This window comes from Agelaius tricolor, unplaced genomic scaffold, assembly GCF_023055355.1.
Source record: "Agelaius tricolor isolate 1412-34295 unplaced genomic scaffold, bAgeTri1.0.p SCAF_3, whole genome shotgun sequence".
In the NCBI taxonomy this organism is placed as follows: domain Eukaryota; kingdom Metazoa; phylum Chordata; class Aves; order Passeriformes; family Icteridae; genus Agelaius; species Agelaius tricolor.
The window spans coordinates 56846205-56859134 of NW_027269263.1; the positions used below are offsets into that span (position 1 = coordinate 56846205).

Here is a 12930-nt window from a genome sequence, read left to right on the forward strand (position 1 = left end):
TCTGATTTTGAAACACTCAGTCTACATCAGAGAGAAGTCTCATTTATAATTTTTAGGCTCATGGGCAACATTCTTCAACTGTCTCTAAGTGAAAACCTTTTTTTTATGGTTTCTTCTACATTGTTGATCACTTCTTCCTCTTGCCAAAGGTTACAAACATCTGTCTTTTTCAAGGTGATTACTAAGTCTACTTTCAAAGATAACTATATTTCATGTAAATTTTTAATCCAGAATCATTTGTTGAGTCGCAGTTACAAATTTGTTCAAATTAAAGGAAAAAAATTCCATGTTACCTTAACTTTCCTGCACAGTTAATTCTTGAGCTTCTCATATTAAGACTTGGCTACACATTGGTTATGTCTACACAGATAAATGAAGCAGTACCAGGAAGCATTCCCAGGCATTGAAACTTGACTTGATGCTAATAAATTGTTAGAATTGTCCCTCAGCATGTGTCACAGGAGTGTTTTTAGTCTGTTTCATCTAACAATCTTCCAAAACATTGCCAGGGCACAGTTTGCAAGTTAGGACATGCCAGGAATGGTTCCCAACAGAGTGAGTCTAGTGACCCAGTTTTAGAAGGTAAAAAATGGAATAGTGTGGGCACTGGCCAGTGTGCCAGCTGACTCTGCAGCAGAGGGGGACTCTGTACCCCACTAATTTGTGGGTACAGGCACAGCAACCACTTCTCTCTGTTGGGCCCTGGCAAGCTGAGATGGGTCAGCACAGAAATGTCTCTCCAAGAGGCACAGGATCATTTATGTCAGGGTTTCAGGCTTACAAGCTGTTCCATCTGGGTAAAACAAAGCTCTCCAAGGCTCTTACCCCATCAAGAAACTCCATGGAGCTGAGGAGCGTTCACCTTCCACAGCCAGAGGAACAGGCAAAAGGTCAGACTGGAGGGAGAGACATTGCTAAAATCTTCCCTGATCTAAAGGGACCTGTCCTGTTTTATTCATGCTTCTGCTGCACACAAGGTTCACCGTGACCAAAAACCCATAGCAGGTTGCAGAGGTACAGTCTAGCACAGCAGGACAAGACTCATTCTGGCCATGGTAATTGCATGAGATCACTCACCTTATTCAGTCAACTTCTGCAAAGTAAGACACTTGACTTTTGACTTCTAGAAGTAAACAAAAGAACCTCCCAAGGTTTCACAAATAGCATTTTCTGAACCTCTGAACTCAGAATATCTGTCTTTGACCTTGCAAGTACAGCATGTCTAGTTTTCTTCTCTATGAACTTTTGCTTTTGAAATATAACCAGAAAAATGAAGAAAGTGGAATGCATGACAACTCATCAACTGTTTGTAATAATTTATTTCAAACCGTTTATTCCGTAGCTTTCTCCTTCTGATGCACTCTCAATTACTTGATTGAATAATATTCTCTGAAATAGCACATGATGTGCTTGTGTCAAAGAGGCTCTCCACAGACGCCATCAGCTACCTTTTAAAATCAATGAAATTCATAAATTTGCATCTGGCTTCTCAAGGAGAAAATAAAAGAACCTTTTCCCCCGGTAAGTATGACCTTCTCATTCTGAGGCCAGCTTGTTTCAAGTCTTCTGCATCTCTGAATGCCAATGTGAAGCTGGATAATATCTTTCTTAGAATAGACAGATCTTGGAGTCCATTATATTGCCTTTTTTAAGGATTCCAGCCATAATTCTCGCTTAGTAATTGGGAGCTGCACACTGTTCCACACAGTAATGCATAATCTAGCTATTCACTGTCATGCTGCTGCCACTGCAATTTTAACAATGCTGATAGCAACCAATGTTATCAAATTCTGCAGATTTTCCAGGCTATAGCCTTGTTCATGTCTTTTTTTTTCTTTCACCATTTTTTGAGCAAAAATGTTTTTTATGTTTTCCTTTGTAATGCCTCGATATTGTGACCCTCCCATTCCTCATAGCTGGATCTTGTTAGTTTTCAAATATTGAGTCCACACCACCTGATCATACCACAGATTTTCTGTTCTGATATGTTTGCTGTCTTTATGTTTGCAAGATCAAAGCTAATGCTGTTTATACCACAGTGCTCTTTTCACGGAAGGTAAAATAACCTTCATGTTTGTAATCTAGCCTTCTTTTCTTCCATGCCTTTTTACTGCTGACAATATCCCTATGTTTCCCTCTTCCTGGCTTCATTTTGGCAGATAGCAATTTTCTTCATTAAACTTTTAGAAGGAATCCCTGAAAGAACTCGACAGCAGCTGTATCCTCTGCCAGTGATGTCCCTTCAGGTGCAAGAAAATAGAGCTGCTCTGACACCAGCCTCTTTCCAAAACCCCACTCCCATTTCTCTTTCCGAACCATATCCAAGTTCTCAGCTCCCCACATTTCGATAGGTAATATTCTCCTCTTTTAAAATCTTTCCCAGTTTCTTTCTCCCCTTCTTTATTCCCTCACACATACACTTTTTCCCAGTGAAATGGCATTCATCCTCAAATGGATAACTTTATAAATTCATCCTCAAATAGCCTGGATAACTTTATGCATTTTCTATTGTATTATCTTACTGTTTTTCAAACAGTGGACCACAGCCCCCAGGATGTTCATAAAAGGCAATTGGGAGAGTTATAAGATGCTGAAATTTTTATTACACTCTAAACCAAAAGAAAATATCTCTTCTCCATTCCCTAAACACCTTTATCCTTCAAAAAACAAGTTTTGCTACCAAAATCTCAAATCACTCATACAAATAAAAGATATTCACTTCTTACATGATACATTTTAGACAAGTTTCCTCTGGGATCAAGACAGATGTGGCTGTTTGATTTCGAGCCTCATGACCAATTTAAACCAAATTTGACTGATGCTACAAGCCTTCAAAACACTAAATTCCTGCAAGTTTTGTGAAGAAGCTGAAAGCAGAAAAAAATTTCCAATTTCCCACCAGTGGAAAGACAGGGGTAGTTTTTCCTTTAACAAATCTAGATAACAACTTGAGGACATCAAACCAACAGAAAACAGCTTTCTGCCAGGTAGAGCACATGCTGTGCCTTTGTCAGGTACAGGGACAGGGAGCCTGTGAGGAGCTGGAGAGTTTAGCCACCAAAGACATAACACCATGGGATGCACGAGAGAACTTTGGGTACTGTGGGCACAGGGTATTTGGGGCAAGAAATTGCTTAGAGACAAGACACTGGGCACAGCATTTCTCCCTCATTTCCATGTGATACACCTTTCACTTTCATGTTTACAGCCAAACATGAAGCATATGAAAATGTTTACTTCAGTGTAAAGAAACCAAAAAAGCTGCACAGCCCCATTACTCACTTCACCCAAAACTTCCCACTAAAACCTTCAGGTAATTTTCATGACCTCCCCAGCCAGCCTTCTGACTCACACTAGGACAAGCAGCTCCCAAAGGCAGTACCCATCACAGCCAGTGTGACAGCAGCAGAGCACAGGCTACCATAGGGCATTCCTAGGCAAGGATGAAGGAGGTTCTAGGGATCTCTTTTAAACCCACTGGGAAACTCTCCTCTGGAGCAGAATGTACAGAAAATCAAACTGGCAGCATGATTTCTTCTCTGGGAAAAAGAAGCACATGCACCAGGCTCCCTTGCATGAGATGTCCTCATAGGCTTGATGAGACAGTCCCTTTGTGGGCAAGGAGAGCACTTGGCTCTTTCCCTGCTCCCTGCCTGCCTGCATAGCTCCAGCAGCCCATTTCCCCAAAATGCAGAGGCAATACTCATCATACTATGATCAGAGCCTTCAAAAACTCTGATTTTTCATCATTTTCTCCTTGATGGTCCAACATCCACTACTGTTCAGAGACCACTAAATAACTTCAGTCACCTCACCCTGCAGGTGCCGTGGGAGTGTTAACACTTTAATCAAAATCAGCATCAGTGATGAAACTCAAGCTCAAAAACCTGATCAATATTCCTGGACTTGTCTTCCTGTCCCTTTTGCCTCCCCAGTTTACATGTGGGGGGTATGTAGTAGCAACAAAAGCTGACTGCATTGTTGGTAAGGCCCTTTGCTGCTGGTGAGTTAGTAAAACAATTAACCAAGGAAAAATGCAACTAAGAGGTTACAAATGTACATACCTCATGGCTAATGCAAATTTGTGTAACTCCAGCTTCCAAACACATTTGTCAAACTAAAGAGCACTGCATGACTTGAAATCTTCCCCTGTAGGTCCTCATATGCCATCATCTGTCAATTTTTAATCTTCTTTTGAATAGCAAGAAAATTCATCCTTTTAGCTCTTCTTCTTTCACTTATTTAAATCAGTTCTGATATCCTTTCTACTTTATACTTGAAAGGGTGTCTTAAAAGATATTTGACCTAGACAGAACAGGCATGGGAACCACTGCAGGCAAAGGAGTCCATTTTTTGCATGCACATTTAGGGACATCACTGGACGTTTTCACTGCAGTGAGAGCTCACATGCACATGTCCATCTACACAATCTGCAATTTCTCTTCTAAATAACTGTTTTCTCTTCTAAATAATTATTTCTTCTAAATAACATACTTTCATAATTCTCCCATCAGTAGGATGCCTCCTACATTTTTTGAAGCAGGAACTGAACCTAGCAATGGATGCAGAGTAAGAAGGAGTGCTTCTACAGGTGTATTAACCAGAAAAGAAAGGTCAAAGAAGATGTACCATAAGAAATGCTGGAAAACTGGTAACAATTGACAAGGAGAAGGCTGAGGTACTCAACAATTTTTTTTTGACTCTGCCTTCAATGCAACCTTTCCTCCCACACCTCTTGAGCACATGGACCGCAGGATGGGGACTGGGGCTGCAAAATGCTTCTGACTGCAAGTACAGACCAGGTTCATGACCACTAGCCTGAACATACATGATTCCATGGGAACTGATGAGATGCATGCCAGAGTCCTGAGGGAACTGGCTGGTGTAGTTGCCAAGCCACTCTCCCTGATACCTGAGAAGTCACAGGAGTCAGGTGAAGGCCCAGGTGACTGGAAAATGGGAAATATTGCACCCATCTTAAAAAGGGTAGAAAGGAGGACCCTGTGAACTACCAACCTGTCAGCCTCAGTGCCTGGGAAGATCATGGAACACATCCTCCTAGAAGTTGTCCAAGGCACATGAAGGACAGGGAGGTGATTTGGAACAGCCATTGCTGCTTCACCAAGTGCCAGTCCTGCCTGGGCAATCCAGGGGACTTCTATGAGGGGGTGACTACACCAGTGGACAAGGGAAGGGCTATGGGTGTCACTTATCTGGACTTCTGTAATGCCTTTGACATGGTCCCCCACAACATCCTTCTCTCTAAATTGGATTCTGTTCCTCTTCTCTGCTCTGCTGAGACCCCACCTGTGGTGCTGCATCCAGCTCTGGGGTCCCCAGCACAGGAAGGACATGAATCTTTTGCAGTGAGTCCAGAGAAGGGCCATGAAGGTGATTAGAGGGATGGAAAGGTGAAAGAAAAGTTCAGAGAACTGGGATTGTTCAGCCTGGAAGGCTTTGGGGTGACCTAATTGTGGACTTCCAGTGCTAAAGGGAGCCTACAAGAAAGATGGCAAGGAACTATTTACAGGGGAACACAGTGACAGAACAAAGGGAAATGGATTCAAGCTGAAACTAAGAAGTGGGTTTAGATTAGATATTGGGAAGAAATATTTTACTGTGAGGGTGGTGAAACACTGGAACAGGCTGCCCAGGGAGGCTCTGGATGCCCCATCCCTTGGGAGTGTTCAAGGCCAGGCTGAATGGGGCTCTGAGCAAGCTGATCTAGTGGAAGGTGTCCCTGCTTATGGCAGGGGAGTTGGAACTGGATGATCTTTAAGGTGCCTTCCAGCCCACTCCATTCTGTGGTTCTGTGGTTCCATGATTCTGATTCTGAGAAATCTTACACTGCATTTGGTGTATTAAAATACAGGTTGAGAAATAAGCCCATGTTATTATGACATCCAAATCAGTCTGTGCAATTTGCTATCTTTACTATAATTTGTTAGACAAATAACTATCATTTATTAAATAAATAATTTTGATGCCACCTGCAAAGTTCAGGAGCCATAAATGTAAATTACTCTCTCAACAAATTCTTAAGGGTACTGAGGCCATGAATAAGATCTTTGTCTGACTCCAAGAGATACCCTGTTCAAACACTGGTGCAAGGCTGGGTTTTTTCCTAGCCCTCTGGAATTTACCCCTATACCAAGATCTGTCAAACAGCAGTAACAAAGGCTCCAAGAGCATCAAGGTCAAGCCTTTTAAGACTCTTACATAAAAGTCACCTGGTCCTGCAGACTGATTTCAAGCACAAAGGCAAACAGCACAGTTGCAATGAAGAATTTCTCCTTTTCATTCTGAAACAATTCGGTGTTTTAAACAAACTTTTCACTGTGGCATGTAATAACCTCTTCATTATGGCTGTTTTGGCCTCAAAGATTTGGCAGTTGAGTGATAGGAAACCAGTTTAAAAAACCTGTTTAAACAAGTCCAGGGAAAACCTGGGGAACAACAGAAAGACCAACACCTGTATAAATCAGTAGAATTCCAAAAAAACCCAACAGTGTATGTCAGCATGTGTACAAACATGACATATTTGTGTGATGAAAGGAAGTAAGGTAGGACCAATACACCTATCCTAAGTAATTTTTCACAAAACTACTAAAGTTCTCCAAAGTAAAAGTAAAAATTAATGCATACCATGGTTTTAATTGAAAATGTTTACTTGGATTTCCAAAAGACAATTGATGAATCTATCATTCATAAGTCTTAAAAAACCTAGACTCCCAGAGGATAAAAATAAATGCCCTTGCAAGGATAAATAATTGGAAACAGATGGTAGGACACTACTGTCAATTTTTCAGGTGGAGAGAGGTCAATGGTGGAATCCTGCAGGGATCTGTGCTGGAACTTGGGAGCTACTCGTTTATTTATAAATGAGCTGGAAAACAGGATAAATGGTGAGGTGACAAAGTTAGCTGCTGATACTCATTCAGGGTAGCTATGGTTAGGGCTGACTGTGAAGAAAGACTTCACAATACTGTGTGACTAGACAATAAAAGTCAAATTAAAGTCAGTGTAGATAAATATGAAGTAATTTCTTTAAGGGGAAAAAAACTAACTACACAAAATTATGTGCCCCAAGGTGATTTTTACCACTTCAGGACTGAGATTTTGGATTTATAATAGGCAGTTGTGTGAAAACATCAGCCCACTGTTCACTAACAGGGAAAAAAATGGGTATTACTAATTACTAGGAAAGGAACAAAGAACAAAAGAGAGAATATTATTTAGTCACTATATGAATGGCTGGTTTGTCTGTCTTGAATATTGTGTGTAGGTCTGGTCCCACAGACTCTGAAAAGAGAGAGTAGACAGGAAATATCTATAGCCAGGGCAGCTGGGATCATCACAAGTTCACTACAACCTAACAACTAAGGACTAAGAAGCCAAAGGTCTCCAAACCAGGGAACTGAGGGGATACAGCAAAGGTGTAATCAGAGCCAGGACAGGGAATGTGTCTCCAAGTTCCCTGTTCACAGCCTCTTCCAATGCATGAGCTGAGAGGATCAAATGAAATGGGCAGGCACAAGATTTAAAACACAAAAAATCATTGAATCTTCACACAATATGTATCAAGCTGTGGAACTCCTTCCTCTGTGGCACTGTAAATGCTAAAAGTTTACACAGGTCTCAAAAAACAAAATCCAGCAAGAGCTTTTAAATGCCAAGATCTATTTGAGGAAGTCCCTGAGTATGAATGATGGAGAACCAAAAATACAGAGGGCAAAATGAGCTTTAACTGCTCTGATGCTTTCGTGGGCCATGTTACAGACCACTGTCAAAGATCACTGGACTGTGGTTTCCCAAAGTACAGAGCTTTGATGTTTTGTTCCATGGTCCTCTTACTATGGGCATAAACTCAGGAATCTCTTCAAAAACCTATATATTGGTTTCATCCTTCTTGTCCATGGGACACTTCTATGCCTTTCTTCTGCTTTCCTTACTTTTTCTTTCTTATAACTTGAAACATCCTAGTAAATGAAAAAAGTAATGACAAATATAGTGAAAAAAAAAATCACAGTGACAGAACAGAAGTGCTTGATTTACTTAACCTGTAAAGGAATAAATCTCAAGAGTTATCTTTATTTGTGAGGTTTCCTGTGTACATTAGGTGTAGAATAACCAAGAACAGTATTACCTAATTCCTAATGACTTCAAGAGTTTGTGACCATGCAGCTGCTCAAACTAGGTGAGTGCATACTGCTTGTTCCTATGATTTTGCAATTGCTGAAGAGCAGGTTAGGGGATGGAGAACGAGGCTGCCAACACTGGCTCTCAAAGTATCAAGTGTACCCTGACAGCATCATGCATGTGCAACAAAAAAAGGCAGCCTAAGCCCTGGCTAAATCATAGGACCATCTAATCTAGGCTGTGCGCACAGAAAGTACATTTTTCCTTAGGATTTTTCTTCTTTATCATGTCATAGACCTGTCTAGTCACAGACATGATTAGACAGCAACAAGGACTGAAAGTGTATGTGCCCAGGATACTGTTTATCTTTTTCTTACTTAATAAACACCTTTTCAAAACAAGAGCTATATCATGCTGACATTTTATAATGACTCATGCAGGACAGACTGTGATCCAAATCTTTCTTGTAAAGAAATCAGTTCCTAAGCTTTCATTTGAAATCCTAAACCAACCATGATCCCATGTCAGAAACCTGATTCTAACAAGATTTAAATTACATCAATTTTAAGTGTTATATTACTGAACAGAATGCTAACACTATGAAAGTACATAATAGCAAGCAAAATCAAAGCTATATTCATGTGCTCTTTTATTTCACTACTTTAGATTCAATTTTGTTCCTGTGCTACACAGAACTATATGCATATAGATGTAGATGACATTACTATATTCTTTTTTGTGAGATAAGCATTTTAGGGTTACTATTATCTATTACTTATCTTTCCAAACAGTAAACTAATAACAGAAGTAGGTCATATAGCTCAGAAAAACATCATAACATTCCTGTCCTGCACATTTTACTCTAAGTTTTCCTTCTGTCCCACCACCTTTGTTTTCTTCAAAGGATGCAACCTAAAGCAATATGGACTTTCTGGTAGTTTTTGAGGAAACTTTTTAAAGTAATAGAGAAATGAACAGTGAGGTAAATATTGAATTAAGGTAAAACATTCAGCAAAAAATAAAGTCAGGTTCTTTCAACACCCAGCATTGTTCTAGTTCTTCCAGGGCATTCGTGTACAAATTGGGAAAGACAGCAAACAACCACTTGGCTATGCATGTATTCCCTTTTAATTTTGGAGGGAAGCAGTCTGAGAAGTGATTCTTCTGCTGGCATACACCTCCTTTTGTTGACTTTTAATGCCAGCAGTGCATCTACCAGCTTTGGAGATGACAAAAATTCTGTGTTGCTTTGCCTGAAAACAAATCTCCAGTCACACCTGCACACATGCAGGAGTCCAGTAGATCAGTCACATATGGTGGTTTCTCAACATTATTATTCACCTGTACAGAAACACAGTAAAGGAATCAGATTCATTTTATCTAGCTTTCACTAGCACCTCTGGGCATGAAGTAGTGCAAACATAGATGTTGATGTTGGAAAGTGCAAGGGATTTGGAAATTGTGCTGTCCTACTGCATACTGGACATGAAAAAAACATGCTGAAATGCATCAAAACAGTGAATATTCATGGCACCTTTTAGCAGCAGAGCCATAAGAAGAGGAGACAGCTGAAAGCAGAAGTCCTTAATGGAGCAGAGGAGACATCAGTTGTGCAAAGATGAAACAGTTTTCTATGCCCAGAGCCAAGTGACATGACTGTGTACAATTAACCAGACCATGTCAGAATGCATGTCAGAATGGACAGAGGAGCATCAAAGGGGGTTCCCAGTGCAGAGATAATGAACCCAAAACTAAACTCACTGGAATTGGGAAAAAACCTACCAGCTTCAAGTGACTGCAGATCACTCCCCAAGTGATACAGAAAGAAATTACAAGGAAACTTCAGTGAAGGAAATAGCATAAAAATGTATAATAGCACACAGAAAAACATCATCGGAGAAAGAAATGGTTAGAGATCTTTCATATAAACCAGAGAATTCCACCAAGCCTCATGGACAAGAGGGCAAACTGAATAATGCTGAAGATGTTCAGTAGAAAACGCAAAAGAATTTTTGCTCAGAAACTGAAATGAATGTAGGTCAGTTAAGGGGACTGAAAAAGTGATTGTGAGCCCATTTTGGTGACATTTTGCTCTGTTTCCCTAACAGCTTATTCCTGACCTTATTCCAAAACTTGTCAATTTCAAGTTTTACCAGGAGGACATGTAACAGGTATGCTTTGATTTTAACCCCCTTTTTCCCCAAATGATTGATGAATTAATATTTTCTGTCTTGCTAAAACTGCTTGTATTACTATCTTAATTCTACAGTCCCTCCCAGCTGCACAGAAATAACCAGTTCTCCACTAACTCAGAGGGAAAGCTGTGCTGGAAATGCAGAAAGGGATGTCCTGGTGTTTTCCCTCTTTCCTACCATATACTTTTCCCCAGGGAGACCCTGGATGTGATGAGGAAAGTCAAATGAAGTCAGGAGATCTTCTGAAACAAAATCAGCAACTGAAATTAATTATTTTTCTCTACACTCCTAACATATAGTGGAAAATAAACCTTGTGGGCAAGTGAAACAGACCCCAACCAAAACTCGTGCATGCCACATCCAACGACCTCAGCTGCCCTTCCAGTTCACCAGCAAGAGACCTCGCCAAGCCCTCCCACGGAGCCGGAGTGGGCTCTGCCTCGGCCAGGTGCAGCTGTGGGGCCGGGACTCAGCTTCAACAGGCGGGCAGCTGCCTTCCCCCCCCGCCGCCAGCCCGAATTGTCCCCACTGCCATTTTCTCCTGACCTTTACAGCAGACCCGCTCTGGAGGACACCCACCCGCTCCGCCCGCGGTCCCTGGAGCTGCCGGAGCTGCCCACGGGTCGGTCCCACGCCGAGCCCGGGCAGCATCCCCGGGCAGCCCTCGGAGCGCTGCGAGGAGCTGCGGGCTCAGCCCGGCTTGGCCCACGCCCAGTCGGGCGGCCCGGGGCAGGCACGGGCACCGCTCTGCGACGCTGCCGATGTGTCGCGGCACCCTGAGCATCCTCTCCCGGCCTGCCCCGCCGGGGCACCCCCGGCCCCCGACACCCGCCCCCGCCGCTCCCCGCCCCGGCGCCGCAAGTTTGTGCAGAGCCGCCCGTGCCCCCCGGGCCGGGCCGGGCCGGGCCGTGCCGGACAGAGCGGCGCGGAGCCCCCCAGCACCGGGGCCGCTGCCTCCACTCACCCGAGGTCAGCTGCATCCAGGCACAGATCTTGTAGACGGTGGCTGTGTTGCAGAAGAAGAAGAGGATGAAGCAGACGATGCAGGCGATGATGAGCATCATCGAGAGCCCGATGAAGAAGGACGCAGCTTTGAAGGCTCCCGAGGGCAGGCTGGAGAAGTCCGTGAAGCTGCCCCGGCAGGTGAGTTCCCGGCTGAAGCCGTTGCCGATGCAGTAGTGGAAGAGCCCGAAGTAGCCCGCCTGCGGGGTATCCACGCCGTCCCCGATCCAGTACGGCTGGATGAAGCACACCACGTTGACGATGGCAAAGCAGATGGTGAAGATGGCCCAGAGCACACCGATGGCCCGCGAGTTCCTCACGTAGTTGGTGTGGTAGATCTTGGCTGCCTCCTGAGCTGGGAGCATCCCCGCTGCTACCGCTCCTGACGAGCCTGCTCCAGTAGCCGCCGTCCCTGCAGCCGCTCCGGGCATCCTCTCCGAGAAGGTGCCCCCCTCCCCTTCCTCCTCCTCCTCCTCCGCCTTCTCCTCCTCCTCCTCCCCGCTCGCTCCTCTCGACGCGACGCGCTCCGCCGCCGCCGCTGCGTGCGAGAGCCGGCGAGCCCCTGTGCCGGGCTTCAGCGGCTCCGCGCCAGCACAGCAGCCGCGGCAGCGGCGGCAGCACCGACACCGCCCGCCGCCGCCTATCGGGGCGCAGCGCAGCGCCGCCGGCCCCGCGCACCGCCCGCCCCGCTGCCCGCCCTCCGCCGCCGCCGGGCGCCTCCCGCGCACCGCCCGCCGCGGCTCCCGCGCAGCCACCGCGGGCACGGGCAGCGCCGGCCCCGAGGGGAGGCGGCGGCAGCAGGCGGGGGAGAGATGCCCGCACCCCTTCCCCGGGCCAGCCCCGTGTGCGGCTCCCCTCGGCCCGCGGGCACCTCTCCAGGCCGGGGCAGAGGCTGCCGAGGGGACCCGCTCCCCTCTCATGGGAGACACGTTCAGGCGGCGGGTTTTAAAGTTTAGAATGTGTGTGTTGGTGTTCCCGTCCCCGCACAGAACATCACCATCGCCTCCCCTGCCGGGGGCGGCACCTGCCGGGTCCCCTGCGGCGGGGGAGCGGCGGTGCTTGTCTGTCTCCCGGCTGCAGGAAACCTACGCCAGGCAAAGCCTGGAGCTCGGGGGAGTCCGGAATCACCAGCGGCCGCTCCTCGCCTCGGGAGCGGGATGGCGGCCGCGGAGGAGAGCGCAGTGTGAGCGCAGCGCGGCCGGGGGCGCGGTGCCGGCTCTCGGCGCGGGGCTGGGGCTGCGGAGCCGCTCCGCTCCAGCCGAGCGCTTTCCGCCTGGCACTCGGTGCTCGGAGCGCGCTGGCATGCAGCAGTGATTAGCATACATTAACGAGTAATTAGCATCTGGTAATAATCATTCCTGTGCCAGTGACACTTGGATTTGCAGTCCCCGACCTGTGCGCTGAGCCCGAGCTCGCAGCAGGAGTGACGGGAGGCTCGGCGGGGCGAGCGCTCCGGCTGCCGAGCGGGGCCGGCAGGGGCCGCGCTCACTTAAACGCTGGAGCTCGCAGGAGGGAGAGAGACTCCCGTGTAAATGATTCCTGGCGTTCCTTAAATTTTCAACTGCTTCAAGCAAAGTTTTATTTCTGCCCCACG

General features: G+C 45.6%; 1 protein-coding gene across 3 annotated transcripts in view; it reads right to left on the reverse strand.

The window, feature by feature from the left end:
- LHFPL3 (LHFPL tetraspan subfamily member 3) overlaps nt 1-11994 on the reverse strand; it is a 235127-nt gene extending 223133 nt beyond the window's left edge. For all 3 annotated transcript variants that reach the window (XM_071423950.1, XM_071423952.1, XM_071423951.1), the window contains exon 1: nt 11299-11994. In XM_071423950.1, the coding sequence (XP_071280051.1) occupies nt 11299-11767 (469 nt within the window). In that variant the 5' untranslated portion in view covers nt 11768-11994. The remainder of the gene's footprint in view (nt 1-11298) is intronic.
- Between the last annotated feature and the right edge of the window lie 936 nt (nt 11995-12930).